Source organism: Ostrea edulis, chromosome 1 (assembly GCF_947568905.1).
Source record: "Ostrea edulis chromosome 1, xbOstEdul1.1, whole genome shotgun sequence".
In the NCBI taxonomy this organism is placed as follows: domain Eukaryota; kingdom Metazoa; phylum Mollusca; class Bivalvia; order Ostreida; family Ostreidae; genus Ostrea; species Ostrea edulis.
In genome coordinates, this window is record NC_079164.1 from 20,678,506 (window position 1) to 20,701,667 (window position 23,162).

At 34.1% G+C, this 23,162-nt stretch overlaps 1 protein-coding gene across 14 annotated transcripts; it reads left to right on the top strand.

Annotated features, from left to right (window-relative positions):
- The first annotated feature begins 214 nt into the window (after positions 1 to 214).
- Positions 215 to 20,213, top strand: LOC125663620 (serine/threonine-protein kinase unc-51-like). Of its 14 annotated transcripts, none has more exons than XM_048895903.2 (27): positions 215 to 622; positions 2,046 to 2,138; positions 2,613 to 2,663; positions 5,496 to 5,528; positions 5,909 to 5,945; positions 6,405 to 6,455; positions 6,644 to 6,766; positions 7,094 to 7,167; positions 8,363 to 8,523; positions 9,543 to 9,625; positions 9,740 to 9,790; positions 9,895 to 10,019; positions 10,243 to 10,356; positions 10,981 to 11,075; positions 11,221 to 11,470; positions 11,919 to 12,009; positions 12,163 to 12,288; positions 12,416 to 12,628; positions 13,273 to 13,383; positions 13,493 to 13,722; positions 13,929 to 14,054; positions 14,150 to 14,202; positions 14,380 to 14,498; positions 14,883 to 15,034; positions 15,313 to 15,357; positions 15,451 to 15,541; positions 17,985 to 20,213. In XM_048895903.2, exons 1-27 carry the CDS (start codon positions 533 to 535, stop codon positions 18,062 to 18,064), a joined length of 2,868 nt encoding a protein of 955 aa, XP_048751860.2. In that variant the 5' UTR covers positions 215 to 532; the 3' UTR covers positions 18,065 to 20,213. The 14 variants fall into 14 exon arrangements, with proteins under 14 accessions (XP_048751860.2, XP_056008990.1, XP_048751862.2 ...); XM_056153015.1 differs by lacking the exon at positions 17,985 to 20,213 and adding an exon at positions 16,353 to 17,973 and having other exon boundaries at positions 220 to 622; positions 9,895 to 10,031; XM_056153016.1 differs by lacking the exon at positions 17,985 to 20,213 and adding an exon at positions 16,353 to 17,973 and having other exon boundaries at positions 221 to 622; positions 9,895 to 10,031; positions 11,919 to 12,003.
- The last annotated feature ends 2,949 nt before the right edge of the window (positions 20,214 to 23,162 follow it).

Here is a 23,162-nt window from a genome sequence, read left to right on the forward strand (position 1 = left end):
GGGCACCTGAGCGCTTGTTATAAATTACTTCGCCGGGGACAACAACAACGATTTTACATCATTTTAAAGTTACATATATCCCACCAAGGTGAATGGTAATTATATCATAAAGTGAAAATATTTAACTATTCATTTTACTTTACAGCGATCATAGAATAAAATGTTATTTTTCGAAAATCGATACTGCATTATGATACAGGATTATTTATGTTAATAAGTCGCTAGTGCGCCATGTTAAGAGGTAAATAGGTCAAAAACCAAAACATAATCAGGTGTTGTTCCAACTGACCTATCAAGAATACAGCTTGGAGACGAGTTCTAAATTTAAGCGCTAAAGAAAGGAACGTACTATGATGCAAGTGTGATATCTTTTAAATGATAAATAACTTTCAGTGTTCAGAAGTGAAAAATCGATGAAGATGAGTTCAAATTGGAGGAATTAGGACCACCAAAATGGCTCCTGGATCTGACCAGCTTCATCAAGAAGCAGCTACATCATCTTTAAGAAGAAATTATTTGATATAACAACACAATGGAAGTTGTGGGGGATTATGAGTACAGCAAGAAGGACCTGATTGGCCACGGTGCTTTTGCTGTTGTCTTCAAAGGAAGAAATAGAAAGGTACAGTATACATTCACCTCCGTGTTATATTACCAAATTTATATGAACTGTTTAAGTCTATAACGAATTGTTTAAAATTCATTCGCTACAATGCAAATATTTCACTATGTCTGTAATTTCATGTTGATTCTAGAACTTATATAACTCCGTGCATACACTTTGCCTTTGTTCCTGACAGACTATTACTAGCATTGCTTTTGATGATGCAATTCAAATTCCATTTAAATTTATCAGCGTTTCACTATTTTTGCATTCCAAGATATATTTAGATGGAATTCTAAATGTGCTTGAAATTTGTTTTGATGTACCCCTTGAAAAATGCTAATGTGTCGTGATTCATGATAGTCAATAGGTTAATTGACACACACTTTTTGTACATTCCTTTGTTTTCACAATCTAAGTTAACTTTTCAGCATTGTATATCATACAACAAAGTTTCCCATCTCCAAAAGAAAGAAGAAACTTATTCTAATATAATTTGACCTACCAAATGGATTGATATTGTCATGTACATGATGTAGATTAGATATTATGAAAATCAGAATTACGACATTTATATAGGACTAGTGTAACTTACAAACTTTTATTCTTTTGGGTATAAATACTGACAGATATTTTGATTTTTAAAAAATGGAGAGAATGTGTTAGAGGAAATGCATGTGAATAAGAAATATGACATATGTCTAATGAAGAAAGGATATATATATAGATAATTCAGCTATGCAATGGCATTTAACCATACTGTTTGTAAACATAAACTAAGGTGTTCCGTAGTTCTGCGTCACAGACTGATGACCTACTTTAGTTGTAAACATTGAAGTATATATATAGATTATATGCAGAAATAAACTCAAATAACCTAATTATTTAGTGTACCTATCCGAGGTTAAGATGAAAAAGCACGAGAAAGGACCAATGTTCAACCATATCTTTGTAATTACCCATTAAATAATAGTAACTTCAGTTTATTATGAACTTTGACAGACAGTATAGTGTCATTAAACCTTTCAATTTGCAGACCTGTATACAATGTAAAAGAACCAAAGCTCTTTTGAAACCAAATCAGAATTATATTTTGACAGGCAGTTATGTGAAATGTAATTTGAAATCAAAGTGACCCTATAACCCCAAATTCTTATTGTATAATTATTTCAGTTGCATTAGTCTAGATTTATTATGATAAAGTCAAGGGCATTTTCATCGCTGTACATATTTTTAAAATTGACATGAGATGGAAATAGTACATACAATATTTATGTTGATATGAAACAACAAATACTGTATATGAAATATGTCATGTATATGTATAACTCTGATGTAAAGAAATATTCTTGGACTTCCATCTGCTATTGAATCTTCTTTTTTTATTATTGTAAATGAGTACAGCTTTGTATAACAAACTAACATTCAAAATTGATTACAGAGACCAAGTCATGTGGTGGCCATTAAAAGTATCACCAAGAAGAACTTGGCCAAGTCTCAAAATTTATTGAGCAAAGAAATAAAGATTCTTAAGGTAATGTAATTGTGTGTACATGTATATTCATTACAAAGGAAACTGTTTTTACTCATGAGAGGAAAATAAATAAGACTTAAGGCTTCACAGCCCTTTAGCATTTAGCATGCACATTTATATATAATATTAGAATGAGATGTCATCAGAGGAGGATCTAAGCACTTCAGAGAGAGATTCAGAAATGTAATTTTCAGGGCTCCCCCTTCAGATGCTCTGATAACAAACTTTTTTTATCACCAGTAAACAAATAGAAAAATGGACAAGATAACAGTTTCCTGATCAGAAAGCTTTCAAGATATGCTTGTATAGTATACTGTTGGATTGATAAAATCCGTAACATTGAATCACTTATGTTGATACTTGCATCTATAGGCCTGAAGGTCAAAAATAAAATGTTATGTAACAGAGATGGAAATAAAGATGTGTGTTATTGTATACGATGCCAATTACAATGTATGTTACACTGTTTTGTAGGAACTTTCAGACCTTCATCATGAGAATGTAGTGGCTTTACTGGATTGTAAGGTAAATCTGGCAGAGGTTTTTAGGACTCAGAAAAATCTTTATTACTTATGTTACATGTTTCTCAAAATCTCTTGGGTTCCTATTGATTCTTATCAGAAGTGCTAATTATGAAATACAGGGGCTTCAGTGCTTGTCACACCTATATTTAACTAAAGTGGATATATAAGATTTTTAGAGCAGCATCCTTTGATGTAGATGATTATTTCACTTTTGACTATGTCGACCGACAGGTGTTATATTTCCTGTGACGTACACATCCTAACTGCAGGATGTAGAAATCAATAGATAGATGGATCATAAGCCTGAAAAACATTTATAAACACCAAATAAAGGTCTGGTGTTATTACGTGTATTGATAAAGCTGTGGGTTGGTAAGTTTCTATTGGGTGTGCATATTTCAATATTTTACCCTATAAGAATGTTGCCTGTCAATTAAGTTTACTACTAAACTCCTAGCAAGAGTTCTACATGGTTCAAATGACATCATGGGCAGTTCACTGATCATTAACTATAAGATACATGTATTTACCGGTAATGATGAAATTTTCTATTAAGTTAATAATATGTGGCATACATCCTAATGAGTAATAGGGATTAATACATTGTAATCAAAACTTATCCCATGTAAAATGTATGGTAATTAAAAGTGATGTAATATTACATATCATTAAGCTTCCAATGTTTGCTTTTTCCTCCTTGTTTAAACATGTTTTTTACATTATGAACCTCTTTTATGTCAATAGGAGACATATGAAGGATTGATTATTCTTTGTTGGTTTACTAATGGATTTTAAATCTCTGTAATCTGGGTCTCCCCATGTACAAGTCAATTGTAGGTCACATTGTCTTCAGACCCTTTGTTTAGTGTCAAACTTGAGGTCATTTATATAATCCTAATTCATATCTCTCCATGTGGAGATAAGTGCTGATTCAGGGATGTAACAAAGGGCATCAATTATTATTTCTATTTAGCTGTCTCAACATGTTTATGAATGATATATGTATGATATGATATAGAAATTCCTTATTTTTCATAAAGTAAAATAAAAAAGGCCTAAAATTTACATGACGTTCAACATTGAACATGGAAATCATTTTTTGTAGCCAATTGTTTGAATTATATGAATTCATAATTTGGCTATCTGGTTAGAATATGATGTTATATAGATAGCAGCTGTTTAAAAACAAAGACAGACAGTAGACAAAGGGAAAAAAGTCTGGGCAATTAATCTTGGTACTGCCATGTTTGGTCATGTGATCAACAGCTGATTGCAGAGTGTGGGGATATTTAGATTCTTTCATGCATGAAGAATTATTGCATGGTTATAAATGGATCATTCAGTCTTGAGTGACATTGTAAATATTGATAATTCACCTTTCATAATGCTTGGCAACACAATTACTCAGACCCAAATATAGACTACACAGACAAAGAATTAACTAAATGCCAACATATGCAGGTCATATAAAGCAGTTCTAGGTCATTGACAACTGTTATAAATAACACCTGAGGCAATCATGAGCAGTGGGGCTGAATGGTCAGTGACAGGTCTGTGGTGTAATAAAACCCTAATTCACACATGCACACTTTGTAGGTGACAGAACACAGTATGTTTCTGGCAATGTCACACATATACATTTATATAAAGGCTATTTAATGACAGTGGAATTCAACAATTGAATCTGTGATAAGTATGCACTTAATACCTGAGTTGTGATAACAACTTACATAAGCCAGGTGCATGCCCATAGAGTCAGTGTACACCTTTATCAACTCCAAGGTCAAATAACTTTAGTAATATACATGCACAGGTCAACATTCTCTGGAGTTTAGAAAATCAATCAAACATCTGTTATAAAACTGACCCAAGCAAGCTATTTGCAGTGGATATAGAAACATATTTGGAGACCCAAATTTAAATCATATTGATCAGAAATTAAACATATTTGCCAACCACAATGAGCAAGACTTATCAGACAGGAAAATTCACTGTACAATTAGTGGAGTGTTTAATGTTATCACAACAGTCTCTACAAATAAACATGATAAAGTGCCAGTATGTTTGTTGTTGATTCGTGAATTATGTGAAAATAAATGTTGTCCTTCAAACGTTCAATTCAAATGTTCTAATTTCACACATCTATCAATTTAATTATCCTTTAATTAGATTTCTACAGGGGGATGCAATTAGGCCCTATATTAGATCAAAGTTGTAACTTCAGATTGATGAGGTTATTACACCTGTTGTTTACAGTTTTAAAGAAATCTGACTTTTTGTACCTGGTTGTTATGTAAACCTTTGGTTCACTAAATCTGTAGGCTATCAGCTGTTTGTGTTAACACCTATGACTAAGTCTGAGGGGAAGGACATGTAACATTATGCAATATCCTTTGTTTCTGCTTTTCTTCCTATGTAAACAATGCCCAGCAACAGAGAGTTTACTCAATGGTTTCTTGTTTCTCAAAGGGGGGCCCTGTAAGTGTTTATATACCTTAATTCTGTGAGAAATATTAAACTAATTGATACAGATGTATTTCTGATGTTTTGCTCATTTGTGATATTGGTTTCTTGTTTTTAGGAGGGGAAATGTTTATATATCACTGTATTTCTCTCACTGACTTTACTTGTGTTATCTCCAACTGAAATTTAAAACCAAGCTCACATTGTTATATACATGTAACTTTTAACAGATTTTGACTAGAATTTGTCATATAAACATAGATAATGTCTGTTCAGATCAAATTCAGTTGATTCATGTGAAATTATTCTCTGTTCATTTTATATCTGAAGATTGAAATTTAATTTAATTTTGGCTTCTTTTTGTACATAGGAAACAACCAACCATGTTTATTTGGTGATGGAGGTAAGTATTTATGCTATTTGTATAAAAACATTCAGTTGGATAGATTGAAATGGTGTGTGTGGTCTATTTCAGAAGTATGTTACTATGTGACTGGGACAATGGTTGTTTTTTTTTTAGGATAACTGTAAATAAAATGCATGATGGTTTTCTTGTTTCATTTATTTATTCAATATTGTAATTTCCTAATCAGATGTGTAGTTTCATTCACCAGTCAACCACAAAAATTGAACAATCAATATGCATGCTGCTTGTTCTCATGAGAGAAAATTGCTTAATTTCACACATAAATGTCTACCAATTTTCCACTGTAAATATCGCTGCTGTATGAATGATTACATTGCCTAACAATTTGATAATAACACATTGATTTTTCCTTACAGTACTGCAATGGAGGGGACTTGGCTGATTATCTTCAGGGTAGGTGAAACATGAGTAGGATATCATCACACTGCACTAAAGTCACATCGTAATATACATGTATTTATAGCATTGGTAATTTACTTTTAATTTCAAGGTTATGTTTAACTTTCCTCCCAATCAAAATTAACACGAGAGTCAAATTATGAATCAAAATTTAACATTTTAAAACTTTATGTACTGTAAATGTGGATATTTCCATGAGTTGTCAATTAGGTGCATTTCCATTGCAAATCATACACGTAGAGTTTAATTATGTGATGTCAACATCTTTAGTATGGGAATAGTATATGTAGGGGTAATTTACATGAAAATATTGTCGTCATGAATTTAGTGTGAATAATTCCCACATGTAATTTTCTACATTTACAGTGCAGTCATAGATGTGCATTAAGTCGCATACAGTCTCGGCCAGAAGCTGATTTTATTTGCATTTCATTTTTGTATTGTAATTTGTAGCTAAAGGAACACTGAGTGAAGACACCATTGCCTCATTCCTCAGACAGATAGGTAAGACACAACTCTAATAAGAAAATATTGGACCTTCGTATGCTATGTATATATACATGTAGAAGTCAACAAAAATAACGTATAGACTCAGTGCAAATTAGTGTAACAGATCTGTTGTGGTGAAGGAAAGTATGCAATGACATATACATATATGTACATGTAGATCTGAAATTATGTTTCTGATTCAGCTGCTGCAATGAAAGTGATGAATGGGAAGGGTATTGTCCATAGAGATCTAAAGCCACAGAATATACTGCTCTGTCACGATGGAAAGGCAAATACCCCCTCCACTGAAATGAGGCTCAAGATTGGTAAATATTACAATTTGTTGTTTGGCCATGTTATTTTTTATCGCTATCTCTCTCTCTCACTCTCTCTCTCTCTCTCTCTCTCTCTCTCTCTCTCTCTCTCTCTCTCTCTCTCCATTCCTTGCACAAATTAGAAATCAAGAAGATATTGATTAAGTCATGTTGCCTGGTTAATCTGTATGTCATCTTGATATCAATTTTAGGAAGTTATGTTCTGTTAATAGATCAAAATGTTTTGTCAGTGATTGAAGGAAGTGCACATAAAACTTTATTACCCATGTCTAAGCTTGCCTGTATTTGTGTATTGATTGATATGCTTTCTATCATCAGCTGACTTTGGATTTGCTCGTTTCCTCAATGACGGAGTGATGGCTGCCACCTTATGTGGATCCCCCATGTACATGGTATATATCTATTTATTGCCCAGTGGTCAATCAATCGAGTTAATTATGCAGTTATCTTTTTTGTAATAAATCTGTTAATTATGGTATTAATGTAGAGTAATGAATGTTGATAACAAACTGACGATCGATTTCTTTTCCATGCCTGCCTGTCATTGTGCACCATGTGTTATTGATAACCTGAGAATATTTCCAGCTTCTTCTCAGAGACTAATTGACATGTTATCAAAAAATTTGTGTTATGTCTTAAGGGGTAGGTGACAAAATTTGTGAATTTCATGGACACTGATAATTGGGGCCCATGGGATGGATCTAAAATCTACAAATCAACGACTCCTAAACATGTAGCAGGCAATCTAAGTGCATAGTTATCTTGAGCATGGTAGTTTATACCAAAATTATGAAATAATGGCATCAGGGTTACAAGTCCCAGGGCAGGGCTTGATAGATCTATATCATTTTTTTTTTTTTACTCCTGCACTTATAGCAGATAAACTAAGCATATAATGATGAGCATAGAGACCTTTACGAAAACAGTGAAATTTGTGAGATAATTGTCCCACACCACAAGTTCATTTGTAATGGAGAAACATGGTAAATAGGTGGCTTATGGCTAAGCACTGTGTCCTGACTTTGAACCACCTGTGTCATTTAACTTGAAATAGACTTTAAAAAGTTGTCCTTGGGCCATACCTTTGTTACAGAGATACATTAAAAGCTCATATATGGCATGAACATGAATGTTATTAATGTTCAGATAATGAAGCAAGATTATTTGTTCAAGGAAAGTTAGAAATCTTGCTTAAGAGACCTTTCATCATGCCTTTTAACCAAGGTCATTTGATCAAAATTGAAAAATGTGGAGGAATATTTGACCTGACTGTAACCTTGGAAATAATGATAATTTCTTTTGGTTACTTAAAACTGACAGTATCTAGTTTATAACAAAGGTCATTTTTGTTTTTGTTGTGTGATACTCAGGCAACCATTAAGGCCCGTGGAGCACTTGTTTAAAAGTAATTGATTTAATACATTATGATAAGTCTTTCAAACATTCTTATATTTTGATTGCGTTTGTTAATTCTTATAAAAATTCTTCATATTTTGATTGTGTATGTTAATTCTTTTAAAATTTCTTTATATTTTGATTGTTTATATTAATTCTTTTAAAATTTCAATATATATTTTGATTGTGTAGGCCCCTGAGGTGATAATGTCTCTGCAGTACGATGCCAAGGCAGACCTGTGGAGTATAGGCACCATTGTTTTCCAGTGTCTGACTGGCAAGGCACCATTCCAGGCACAGACTCCCCAACAGCTCAAGCACTTTTATGAGAAACATGCTGAACTCAAACCAAAGTAAGTCACAAGAAACAACACGTTTGTAATTACATCTCCCCTTCCCAGAAGGAGGACATATTGTTTTAGTGTGAATTCTTCTTCCGCTTCTCATACAAAGTTTGTCTGGGCCATAACTTTTTTGTCTTTTGACATAGGCATTTGGTATGTGGTTATTACTAGTTTTGGTGACCTTTGACCTTGATAGGTAACTTGATAGGTGACTTTTAGGTAAAGGTCAAAGACCTTGACCTTTTAGGTAAAGGTCAAATACAACTGTAATAAGTTTTTGGGGCATTTTTTTTGTTCATAACATTTTTGTCTTTTGACGTAGGCTTTTGATATTTAGTATGTGGTTATACCATGATAAGACAGTGTGTCATGTGCCTTTTTTTCCTTGACCTTTTATGTAAAATTCAAATAATTATAAAGAATTTTTGGGGCATCTCTTTTGTCTTGACCATAATTTTTTGTCTTTTGAAATATGCCTTTGATATTTATTATGTGGGTATACCATGATAAGACAGGGTGTTGCGTGCCATTTTTGATAACCTTTGACCTTAACCTCCTATGTAAATATCAAATAATAGAATTTTGGGGGTGTTTTTCTTTTTTAGTCCGGACCATAACATTTTTGTCTTTTGAAATAGGCCTTTGATATTTGGTATGTTGGTAAGTTTAATTTACTATCATATGTTCACAACACTGTTCCTTGGTTGAAGCACATATACTGTTATGTACTGTTACTCATAATTTTCCACTTTGAAGATGATCCTTATAAAATGTTTTTAAAGACTATGTAAAATGGAAGGGAGGGGGGAACATCAGTTTTATTATGCTAAAACAATTCTTAGTTATTCATTGATATCATAACCCACCCCTTATATAAACATCATTTGTAGTACAGTAAAATTTGTATTATCCTCTGCATTGTTATTGTGAATTACAGGCTACACTGAAGTTTAATAGATTATTATAAAACATGCTCTGAGAGATGTATTGGTACCAGATATTTTTATATACTTTTCTGTTATTTGCAGTATTCCCAAAGATACATCACCAGAATTGAGAGATTTGTTGTTAAAAATGTTGAAAAGAAATGCAAAAGACAGAGTAGAGTTTGGTAAGCCTATTTTTGTTTGTCTGTTGGGTTTACCACTATGATTATACAATCAAACAGTGACATCTTATCCCAAGACTTATGATTTTATTTGATGAGTATCTTCCATTATTTTAGAGGATTTCTTCAAACACGCTTTCCTTCAACCACAGTCAGCTGCAGCATCTTGTAAGTATTGATACCAATGTTACATCACTTAAGTGAATATCATAAAAATAGAATTTAAGATGAGATAGTGAATGGAGGGCGTTGATTGATATCTTGTATTCTAGCCTCGCCCGTGCCGGTACCTGGTAGAGCCTCACAGGGATGTTCTTCAGAGAGTCCCACCCCTCCCAGATGTGTGTCTGCATCCCCATTGTCAGGGAAAGCTGAATACTCAACCCCTCCCTCAAAGGTAACACATGCAGTGAGTGTGCAGTTTCTTGTTATTTTGAATGTGCAGGTGCTTGCTTGTCAGGGGTGTACCTATCAAGGCAGTTACTCGAATAACAATATAGATTTATTTTATATTAAATATTGAAATGAAATGTATCATTAGAGATTAATTGCTGTAGCAGTACACTGTACATGTTAATTACTGTGTGTGTGTTGCTGTAGGATACAGTGTGTTTTTTCAGGTTGTACAGATGGTGAAACAGCAGGAAGTGACAGAGCCTATGCAAGCTTCCCAAGAAGGAGATTTCTTAAAAGTGGACAGGGGACCTACCCCGCGGAGTAACAGTCCCTTAGAGGTAGGTTTAGTACAGAGATTATTATTTATGTAGACACTATATAATGGGTTTGGCGTAAGCCGAGCCCAATATATTTTTTTTCAAGGACCCCATATATTTCTGTATTACCCCTCTAAGTGTCTACATAACGAATTTATCCTGTTGATGATTTTATATATAGATCTACATTAATTAAAGGCATATTGACATTATTCATTCTTGATGCTTTTCTAATGTATATGTACAACAATAATGAATGACTGCGATTTATAACTGTATCCTTGAGATACTTTATCAAACGTACAATAAAAAACGTGCTTGCATCATTTAATCCATGAACAACGGGATAAAAACAATTTTTTTTAACAAACTTTAAATTTTTTGTATACCTATGACGTCATAATATGAGCTGGTTACGTTTTAGTGACAGGGTATATGTGTTATCATGACGTCATAGTACACATGTGGTCAGTAAATCACATGGAAGGGGTATATTGACGATATTAGGTTAGTAAGAGACATGACATCGTTGTATGTAGTATTGGTTTCAGCCAATGAGATTCCAAGATTTTTATCAGAGGCAAGATAATATTATGTCATAGCTTATTCCTATATTTTATAAACCTTTTCTTGTGTTTACTCTAGAATGACTTTGTACTAGTGCCAGAAGGAATCGGTGATCACTTGGATGTTGTTGACCAGGGAAAAATTCCATCTCCAGAGGATTTACAGGGATTTGGGTAATTGTACAACAATAGTTGATTAGTGACTCATTGTTGGTTTACAGTAACACCCCTAGAATTATGTACTAAGAAGATAGAGAATTAAAACCACCAGTGTGTGTTACAGAAGTTAAAATTAAATTTGTTGCTGCTTTTTTTGCAGTGAGCGTGCTAAACCTCAGGTTGTGAGAGTAGAACCCCGGGCAGGGTCTGTGGCTTTTAAGAAGAACACTAACAATGTGGCCAGTCCTAGTAGACCTTCCACACTGCCCATGCAACAGGCCCAGAACCAATCAGAGCCCATCCCGGTGCCCACCCAGGTCAAAGCGTTTGAGAGACTCCGGTCTTGCAGCTCTCCACACTCTAACTCAAACAAGTCTGGGATGGAAATATCCCCTGCGGAATCGGCCAAAGTATGGATGAGCTTCATCGTAAATCTTCTCTTATATGTAATAGTCGTTGGTTAGGGAATTTTTGTTGAATCTAATTTTAATGTTATCATAGTTTTGGTCATGATTTTGGATAGAATTTGAATTTAAAACTCATCTAAATGTATATATAATCTTAGTTACATGTACAGGTGCCTATCAATGGCTAAAACTGAGGTCCAGGGGTGTTCATAACTTCCAATTGTGAATTAATTATTTTTTGCTTTCTTTGCAATGTCAGTTTAACAAGCATACTACCTACAGTATTAGTACAATTTTAGAACTCATTTGTCAAAGTTAAGGATTTTTGATCTCTTACAGTCACAAAACTTTATACTGGCTCCATATGGACTTTGAGTTGACAATTATATATATTGAAAAGCATTGATCTAGTTCATGTGTCTGTTTCAAAACTGGGGTCTTTTATTTGCAGTCATCTGGTCAAAATGTCAAGATGTCGCCCCAGGTTGAGAGTAGATTTTCTGCACCAGACATCGGTTCATTTTCACCACCAATAGGTACATGTATGTAAGATTTGAACATGGCCAAGATCTTATATCAACAGTTTGTAAATTCATTTATTTCAGTGAGTCAAGCAACAGTGAGTACTAACTTTGTTGCATTATGTTGAGCGACATTTACAACCTTAACATAAATCTCTGTTTTTTTTATTGTAGTGAAATTCAGCATCGGCACCCCTCCCAGTGTGCCCACCCCCTGGAGGAAGAGCAGTTTTGGCAGCTCTCAGGGTGGGGGCCAATACCACCCCGCCAATGTCTCAAACTCGCCCAACCGTCGAGGAAGTAAGTTCCTTCTGAATATATGCAGTTTCTGCTAGTCTGCTCATAACACTGTGTGATTGTTCTTATTAATCTCTGCACTACTTCCATCAGTCATTTGCACATACCTGTAACTCTCTAATTCTCTTAGGTATGGGTAGTTCTCCTATGGGCTTGAACCACAATTTTTCAAGTCCTGGGTCATTACCCACTATCTTGGATGCATCACCTCATTTTGAGTTGAACTGTGGGCCCCAGGTCACGGACAATATGCCCACTGATCCGGTCAGGGCACCATTTGGACACAGCAGACCTAGAACTATTCCTGATAGTAAGGGCACAAAGCGATACAACCCTGCTGAAGGTTAGTTGTATCACGGCCATCCATCATCATTTCCTGCTGTTTGATGTGTGTCTTGATTTAGTGTGTCTGGTTTTAACTTTCTAACATAGAACCTCTGTGTTTTGTGTTCATAATGTACTGTGAAAGTCATCATGCACATTAAGTTGAGGATCATTTAAAGGACATTTCAAGTGACTTGATGCAAACAAAAAAATGGATGCATGGGTTGATATGTATTTTTTTGGCTTAGTCTGGTTGTAATAAAGTACAAATATGATATAAATTTCCTTAAAAAAATAAGGGACTTGTAAATTTTTTATGATGTTCATTAAGTTGAAATATATTACCTCTCCCTGTTTAACTCTCTACTAATTCTACGCACTTTTTAACCTAATTGAGAAATCATGGGAATGAATTCCATTCAGTAAATCATATTCATTTTACTTGGAAAAACAAATTTAGTTTTCATTACTTTAAAAAAAAGTTTGCTTGTAGCAAGTGCCTTTAAATCTGGTATAACTTACATGTATGAATGTGTGTTTTGTCTGTTGTGTGTGATGTTGATAGGAACATCATAAACAACGTATGGTTTTACATTTTATCCTGAGCATTTTCTAACATTGTTAAGCATATATTGAATCAATGCATATTGAATATTTTTGCAGTAGATAGAATAAAGAGGAATGTCTTGGAGCGTTGCAATACAGACCCAGGAACAGCAGAAGACAACAGTATGCTGTCTCAGCAAGCGAGAGTGAACTATATGAATCAGCAAGGTGAAACTTGAAGCAATAGATTTGAAAATGTATTGACAAGTAGATCTAAAGTTCCGTTTCAGCTTACCAGCTAGTCTGTTTTATACAAAATTTGTGTTTTGGTTTTCAGGATTAAATCTGTTGGAGGGGCAGGTTACCAGGTACACCAGCAATGAACACCTTGTGTCCCCCAACGAAAACACTGTTAGAATGGATACACAGAGGGCAGGGTCATATCTAAGGAGAACATTTAGTGCCACAACACCACCCTCCAATTTGATGTTCGCTCAGTCACCACCAAACATGGAAGGACCTGTGACCTTTGTAGCCCCAGGGCTGGCAGAGGAAACACTAATGGGAGTAAGTGATGCGGGGGTGTCTCGTGAACACATCATCGCGCAGTTTCCACTGATGGAGAGTAAACTGACAAGTCGTTTGATTTTTTGGAAGCAAACCAGATTATAAAGGATGAAATTGAGCTTGAAAAGCCAAACAGTATTTTCATAATTAAGCATGCGATTTTGATCATCTAACATGCGTGTAAAATGATGTCAAATGATTTGCAGGATAACCACAATGAAATAATGGCCAAGCTGAGTTTTGTGAATGATTTGGCAGAGTGTGTGATGGAGCTGGCCATGGCAAAAGGAGCCCCTCTAAACACACTGTCAGAGTCTGTCAATTGGAAGCAGGTGAAGTCCTCGGACTGTTTATGTCAAAACTTTTCAAAAGTAGATATACAAGTTATACACAGTTGTACTCACATATTGCATTATTCTGTATTCAGGGTGAGGGTCCGCTGCAAGGAGAGCCAATGCCAAAGTTTATTGAATCACAAAGGTATTATATATAGAACAAACTCAAGCCGAGATTTGAATAATTGGTTCACAAAAGTATTATATAAAGAACAAAATGGAGCTGAGATTTGCATAATTAAAGCAGAAATACTTTAATAATGGATCTCATTGTGAGGGTTGGAATTTAGTCCTGTTTATATGCATTATATATTTTTGACAGGTTATTGGAGCAGTTGGTCCTTTATATCAGATCTCTGCAGTTGTTGTCATCCTCGCTACAGCTAGCCAGGAGGGAGATCAAGGATGAGCGACTACAGGTCTCTAATGCTCTCAAAACTTGTAAGTAATGTAATGATCAATTTTAATTTGCATGCTGCTAATATCTCAGATCTGCAGACAATACCTTTCATGCGAAACATCTATTGTGATGAACTAGTCACTGTTTTTAATTGTGCATTTTAGATATTGCCTCAACCATAAATATTATGTATTAAACAAGCAAATTATTTATCATGCCTATTAGCAAATAAAAGTAGTAGCTGATAAGGTTGGCTTACAGTATTACAATCAGATGTAGACAGTCTGATTATCGTCATTGTGAATTTCGTACATATTGACAAGATACCATATCATTTTCATAATAATTAGAAATAAAAGCTAAGTTTTCCATGTCTATTAGCTAGTGTGGACAGTGGGGAGATAACTTTTCCTTTGTAATTTCAGTGTTGAAGCAGATGAATGAACGCTACCATCGTTGTGTGTCAGTCTGTAAGCATATTCAACAGAGACTGGGCATTACAATGCAGAATGCTCTTACCCCACAGGTTGTCATAGCAACTGCTGACAAAATCATCTACAACTACGCCATTGAAATGGTAAGTTGACCTGAATAAAGTAGGTTGGGTTGGGTTTCTTTTTGGTCATACAGAAATATTGGCATTTATTTATTACTGCAAACAGATGAATATAAGTCGTGAAAATCAGTAAAGGAGTAAACATCAGTAGAGTTTTAAGTAAAACCCAAATGTAGGCTAACAAAAGTGAATTTTTAGTTTGTCTTTCCTAATTTACTATGTTCTAGATCCCAGCAAATGTAAAAGTATATTACGGTAGATGAGCTACTCTGTGTTAAGAATTCCTGCTCTATTTTCAGTGTCAAACTGCTGCTTTGGATGAATTGTTTGGAAATCCTCAGGAGGTGAGGGGTCGATTTGTGACAATGACCAGGGATACATGTAATTAGAAGTATAGCATTATGGACTGAGAGTTTAATTCTCTACTTTTCTTTCAGTGTTTCAAGCGATACAACACAGCTCATATCCTTCTGCATAGTTTGTCCCAGCAAGCAAGAAACAATGATGACAAAGAGCTCCTGAATAAATGTAAGATGTAAAACTTATTCATAGTCTATTTCTCAGTACATTATACAGTACTTGACATTCAAAGAAATTTATCAAATAGTATTTTTTTTTAAATTAATTTTTAGAACCAGCAAAAATGGCACTTGAATATGAATCCTGAAAAGTTTAATTAGTAAACATACAGTAATTAAGGTAGTACCAAACACCTGTAAAATCAGTTTTCAATTATGTCTTCTTAATTTCATTTATTTAATAAATGAAATTTCCACAATACTATAAATATTCAATATGTTCTGAACAAACTGATATAATCCATGGCATGTATTTAGCATGTTCTGAAAAATATGGGAAACATCCAATATATTGGAGATCAGAGAGTCAAAATCTTGAATGCATTTAGTCCCCTACCGATGAAGTCGAAGGGGACTTTAGGTTTGCGCTCCGTCCGTCTGTCTGTCTGTCCGTCAGTCCTGCAAATCAGTTTTCTGGACTTTTTTTTGACATGCTTGTAGATATTCATTTGATATTAGGTACATTGCTTTGCCATAACAAGTTACAGATCAAGTTCAAATTTCGTTTCGGTCCGTTGATTTTTCACTAAGTCATGGCCCTTGAACTTAGAAAATAGCGTGAATTATTAGTTTTCCGGACTTTTTTTTACGTGCTTGCAGATATTCATTTGATATTTGGTACATTGCTTTGCCATAACAAGTTACAGATCAAGTTCAAGTTTCATCTCGGTCCGTTGATTTTTCACTAAGTTATGGCCCTTGGACTTAGAAAAATGGCATGAATTATCAGTTTTCCGGACTTTTTTTTGACGTGCTTGCAGATATTCATTTGATATTCAGTACATCATGATGATTGCTTTGCCATTACAAGGTACAGATCAAGTTCAAGTTTCATCTCGGTCCGTTGATTTTTCACTAAGTTATGGCCCTTGGACTTAGAAAAATGGCATGAATTATCAGTTTTCCGGACTTTTTTTTACGTGCTTGCAGATATTCATTTGATTTTTGGTACATTGCTTTGCTATAACAAGTTACAGATCAAATTCAAGTTTCGTCTCGGTCCGTTGATTTTTCACTAAGTTATGGCCCATGGACTTAGAAAAATAGCATGAATTATTAGTTTTCCGGACTTTTTTTTATGTGCTTGCAGATATTCATTTGATATTTGGTACATTGCTTTGCTATAACAAGTTACAGATCAAGTTCAAGTTTCATCTTGGTCCATTGATTTTTCATTAATTCATGGCCCTTGGACTTAAAAAATTAACATGAATTATCATTTTACTGGACTTTTTTTAATGTGCTTGCAGATATTCATTTGATATTCAGTACATCATGATGATTGCTTTGCCATTACAAGGTACAGATCGATTTTGAATTTTTCTTGTCTAGTGTTTGAACCTGAATAGTAGTTGATTTCCAACCATTCCTATCTTGGTTTCACAATCTTCCCTTTTACCATAACATTGGTCTCATAAAGAACTTTGAATATTGATGCAGTCCAATAATTTTTGCTTCCGGTAGGGGACTATGTATTGCTATGCAATACTTTCAGAATGCTTGTTTTGATTGATTTGAACATATTTTATTGTATAAATATACAAAGGAATTGGTTACAAGTTCTAGCAACATAAAAAGTTTCATCTTTGTGAGATTTAACTGTCTTTTATAAAGTAACAAGTAACTTTTGTTATGTAGCTAGTAGAGACCTGATATTTGGACACATGTTTAAGCAGTCTTTTGTCTTAAAGTATAAAGAAGGTCAAGGTCATATCTTACGGTTAAAGGTCAAATATGATGACATCATTTGCCAAATGTGTCAAATTTTTCTCAATCAAATTTTCTAAAAAGTCCAAAAAAATAACCGAAATCCTAGGTTGAATTTACTTTATTTTAAAATATATCAATTTCTGTATCATTTTGTTCATGATGTGAATTTTTTTCAAAATTTGAACCATACATTTCTATTTAAGAGATCTTTTAAAATATGTAGTGCTCAATTTTACTTTCAAGATTTGCTATTGACAAGCCATGCATGTTATATTTTACATCGCGGTGTACACACATATATCAATTACAATATATTTTGTTGAGATTTAGTAACAAATAGGTCAGCTTTATAAAAAGTATTATTAATTTTTGTAAAATCTTTATTGATAATTTTTATATAGCGCACATTATTATCGTGAAAGTTTAATTTCACATTCTTTTAATGGGGGTCTGATACCTTATATTTGAAACTATATGGAGAAAAACTGAAAGAATAGATTTCTTTTATACCATGCACAGTAAGAGGTCTTGTTCCTTAGAACAAAATATTAAAGTTTCAAAAAAATTGAACTTAAGGAACTGTTTGGTACTGCCTTGATAAAAGTTGAGTGTTGAAATCTCGGGAATGCTTTATTATGTAGAGGTAGTGAAAGCCAATATGATCATATTAGTCGTGTTTTCAGACAAAGGTGCAGTGGAAAGACGACTATCACACATACACTCATCACAGGACTTCTATCATACGTATGATGTCAGCAGATAACAGAGGAAAACTGGACCAGAGAAGAACCCAATCAAGGAATATTGTCATTGTAGTGACGAGCAAATACTTTTAATTCCAGGAAAAAAAATTGTGGGGTTTTTTTTTCAACCAAAAAAAAACAACAACAAAAAAACAACAAAAGAAAACAATGAATGAAAAACATTAAAAACCATTACTGCCTATCTACATGTACACTGAGACAGACTGGAGACAGGAATACTCAGGGACGACAGCTTTCCTCCAGACTCATCAGATTTAGAAACAGGAAATGGCTGTCTGAATGCTTTGCATCCATGAATGATATTATTTCATAACTGAAAGAAATACTGCAGTTGATTGGGACTGTGTAATATTTACATATATTGACACCTGCTAGAGAAGGATCTCGTGTTAATGTGGATGTTTATAGGGTATTCTGGATTGTTACAGCAAGGACTAAAGTTGTACGATAATGCATCGTGGATTTAGAATTTATACAAACGTATATTTGGCAATGGAAATCTGACTGTCAGTTGGACGGTGGAGATGGATAAATGGTACTCACAGAAGTATCAAAGTATATGATATTCATAGAAAGCTCTACCCAATTGTAGCATATCTTTTGCTATAAGGCCGTTTTTGAATAATGTGTTAGCATATATATGTTATGAATGTGTTGTTTTGCTAGAATTTTGCCGAATTTTATCCCTCCACAGTTAATTTATTGGATTGTCTCCCTTGTGTTCATTGTCTTGCCAGTGTATTCTTTCATCTCATAGCAAATGTCATAATGTTATGCATTGTAAATACATCTCCCCCTTAAACTTCATTTTGTAAGCTCACAAATCCTAAGTAGCTCTAACCAGTGAATCAAACATATTATGCTAAATTTTAGCTTTGCTTGTTGCTATTCATGTGAAAAACTTACTGCCTTAATTATATATTTTGTTAGCATTCAGCAATAATTTCATCCTGCACTGTACTGTAGAATATCCTGATAATTACATTTAGCATTTGCTTGAAGGAATCCATGTACTTAATGCAATACCCCTGCTGCTGTATGAAGCATTTGTAACTATTTCATCTATACCCATGATACTGGTAAAAATCTTAGTTGTGATAAGATGATTTATTTATGAATGTACTATGGTGTTTTTTTTTAACTAACCATGTTGCACAACTATTTCGCTTTGTAAAGTTAGCTTTGAATATGTATGTTTATGGTATACAAAATTCCATTTTTGCTTGTAAATATGATATCTTACCCATTTTCTCATAAGGAGGGTTTTGAAGTAGTTTAATCATTATATTAGACGAAGACAAAGTTACTTGATTTACTTGGAAGAAAGAGGAATCTTTTAAGAATTCTTTGTTCAGTCATGTATTAGTGGGAAATGCTGCAAGTCATACAATGACATATGTTAAAAAGTTGTATGATAAGATGAGAACGTGGAACATTTTCTTCAGATTTATGTGAACAGAGAATTTTGAAGATGTTCATTGTTGGAAGACACTGGTTTGCTGTAGTGGGTTTAGCCTAGTGATCTGTTGATATAGTAAAATGATTATAGTTTACATATTGGTCTTTCAGTATTTTTGTTATTTGTGATTTTATTGTTTTTCTGTATGATGGCTTATTTATACAAAAATCTTGTCAGATGATATATGGGTATTGATTAAATGTGTCAGAGTTCGTTTGACATGTTGGTAGATTATCAACATACAAGATAGAGGAACATTTGGAGACATTTTATGTTGTTTTATAGTTGTAGGATGTCTTTCATGTTTTAGTAGTGGCTTTGCATTGTTTAATTCTTTTCCCCAAGAAAATTCCAGATTTGTTTTGAAATTTTATTTTATGTATTCGTTCAATCAGTTACAGATTATCTAATGAAACTTCTCAAATCCAGCTATGATTGTGATATACAGATTTTAGTGAAGAGATCAGTTATAAAGACGACCATTTCAGGATGCTTTTGTAATCATTGAAGGAGAAAATGTGCCAAGCTCATATCCTGAAGAAGATAAATAGATGATTTCTCTAGTCTTTCACTGGCTTGAGAACCACTTGTGTTCCATGGTAGTACATGTACTTTTGTAATACCTCAGATTCTGATGTATGGCCAAGATTTGTACATTGTATGAAAGAAATAAATGATTTAAAAAATAATATTTTGGTTTGTATCATTTCTAATCGGTGGCTGAATGGGAATGAGTTTGCATAAAGATGCAGCTTAGTATGTCATAACAGACATCATGAAGGGTAATCTCAAGAGGTGCATTGATCAGAGATGAAACTTATAGTAACCAAAAATGTCCATTGGACAACTATATACAAGTCTCAGGATGCTTGTACATTATTTAAACACAGTTATCATGTTATTAGGCCTCCCAAATGAAGTTTGGAGACTTATTGTTTTTGCTCGGTTCTTATTATTCTTCTGCTTCTTTCTCGCACCTAAAACTGCTCTACACTGTTCTCCGTAACCAGTGGATGAAAGTAATAGATATTCAAGGATATGATAGGCCAATGTATCTAGATGTGCAGAAATTTTTTTGTTTTCAGATTGAAAGGGGTTAGCGTACATTTTGGGGGGGGGGGGGGGGGGATCAAATGGGGGTGGGGTTTAACATAGAACTCGGGGGGGGGGGGGATTAATTCCAAAATTCAACAGATATAACTTGACAAATATAATAGATAGGGTCCTGGGGTCTTCAGAAATGGCAAGAGGATGACAGGACCTACAAACTAGTGTCAAGGTTAAGTGACCTTTGAACATAAAACTGGTATTACTTAAGAACCAGGTCTGATAGAGACATGGAGTCTTCAGAAATGATGAAAGGATAATGAGATATACAAATTGGTATCAAGGTCAAGTGACTCCAGTAACCTTGAGCTCTGACATTGAACATAAAAACTTATAGAATTTTAGAATTGGAATTGATAAACATGGGAACTTTAGAAATGATCAGAAAGTGATAAAATCTACAAACTATTGGTATTACTTAAGAACCGGGTCTGGTAGATATATGGGATCTTCAAGGATGATGATATCTACAAATTGGTATCAAAGTCAAGTGATTCCAGTGACCTTGACCTCTGAATTTGAACATACAAACTCATAATTTTAGAACTGGAATTGATAAAGACATTGGATCTTCAGAAAGGATGATGAGATTTACAAATCAGTATCAAGGTCAAGTGACTCCAGTGACCTTGACCTTAGATCATAAATTTGGTACTACTTTAAGAAATAAGTCTGATAAAGAGATGAAATCTTCAGAAATACTAAAAGGATGATGGGATCTACAAATTGGTATCAAGGTCAAGTGACCTTGAATTCTGACTCTGAATATAAGTATGGTGTAACTTTAGGACTGGGACTTGTAGAGACATGGAATCTTCAGAAATGATAAAAGGGTGTAGTGACCTACAAACTAGTATCCCCATTGACCTTGATCATAAAAACTTGTATAACTTTAGAACCAGGACTGATAGAGACACGAGATCATCAAAATTGATAAGAGGATGTTGGAACCTACAAACTAGGATCAAGTTCAAGTGACACCAGTTTTACTGAAGAAAAAATGGGGATTTTTTGAAAAATTTCAAATCAAAGCCTTCGTGATCTAGATTATCTAAATGACGTGAAAATTGGCATTGATTTTGTCAAGGGAGAAAAATAGTAGTACTCCGAAAAAGCCACTTTTATAATCGGTAGATTATAATCTTGTTATTAAAACATTTTGGCCCACTCTGATCCAGAGGGTTCCGGGCACTTCTCAACCTACACTGCCTATAGATGCTTGGATAGTTTTTGAAATTGCTGTTTTCTTCTTGATGAGTTCTTTTTAGAGAATATCTACGGACATGATAAACATTTATTGCCCCCTAAAGTGGCCCTACTTATTTCCAGGTCACTTATTGCCATGTATTGGCAATTCTATTATTTGAACAGAATCTATACTGCATGCATTTTAGCTGAATTGTTGCCTAGATGATTTGGCAAATTGTACTATGTAGTTCTTTTGAAGATTTTTAAAGAGAATTTTCCTATACTGTAGTGTATTCCTACCTGTATGTCAATCATTTTCCTATACTGTACTATGTTCCTACCTGTATGTCAATCATTTTCCTATACTCTAGTATATTCCTACCTGTATGTCAATCATTTTCCTATACTGTAGTATATTCCTACCTGTATGTCAATCATTTTCCTATACTGTAGTATATTCCTACCTGTATGTCAATCATTTTCCTATACTGTACTATGTTCCTACCTGTATGTCAATCATTTTCCTATACTGTAGTATATTCCTACCTGTATGTCAATCATTTTCCTATACTGTACTATGTTCCTACCTGTATGTCAATCATTTTCCTATACTGTAGCGTATTCCTACCTGTATGTCAATCATTTTCCTATACTCTAGTATATTCCTACCTGTATGTCAATCATTTTCCTATACTGTAGTATATTCCTACCTGTATGTCAATCATTTTCCTATACTGTAGTATATTCCTACCTGTATGTCAATCATTTTCCTATACTGTACTATGTTCCTACCTGTATGTCAATCATTTTCCTATACTGTAGTATATTCCTACCTGTATGTCAATCATTTTCCTATACTGTACTATGTTCCTACCTGTATGTCAATCATTTTCCTATACTGTAGTGTATTCCTACCTGTATGTCAATCATTTTCCTATACTCTAGTATATTCCTACCTGTAAGTCAATCAACTCTGCACAACCCTGTCCTGCTTTTGAAGGTCGAGATGTGAATAAATTGTCGAGTCTATACACTACATAATGGAGGGATCAATATCGATGATTGTATGAGAGGAGGATTTCATCCAACATTCGTAAGGAAATTTGAAACTATTCAGGTCGATGTCCATGATCCATATAGCCCTAAATACTATCCTTCCTTATGAAATTGTCTTAGCTCTCACAGACATATACATATAATCCTGGCAAACTTGCCATTGTGATATTAATAAAAATGGATCAATATATGAAAATGAAATAGGAAGGAAGAAATTTTGGGCTGGACCAATAATTGAACCTGGGACCCCTGCATCACTGATTAGGTGTTGTAACCACTGAGCTATC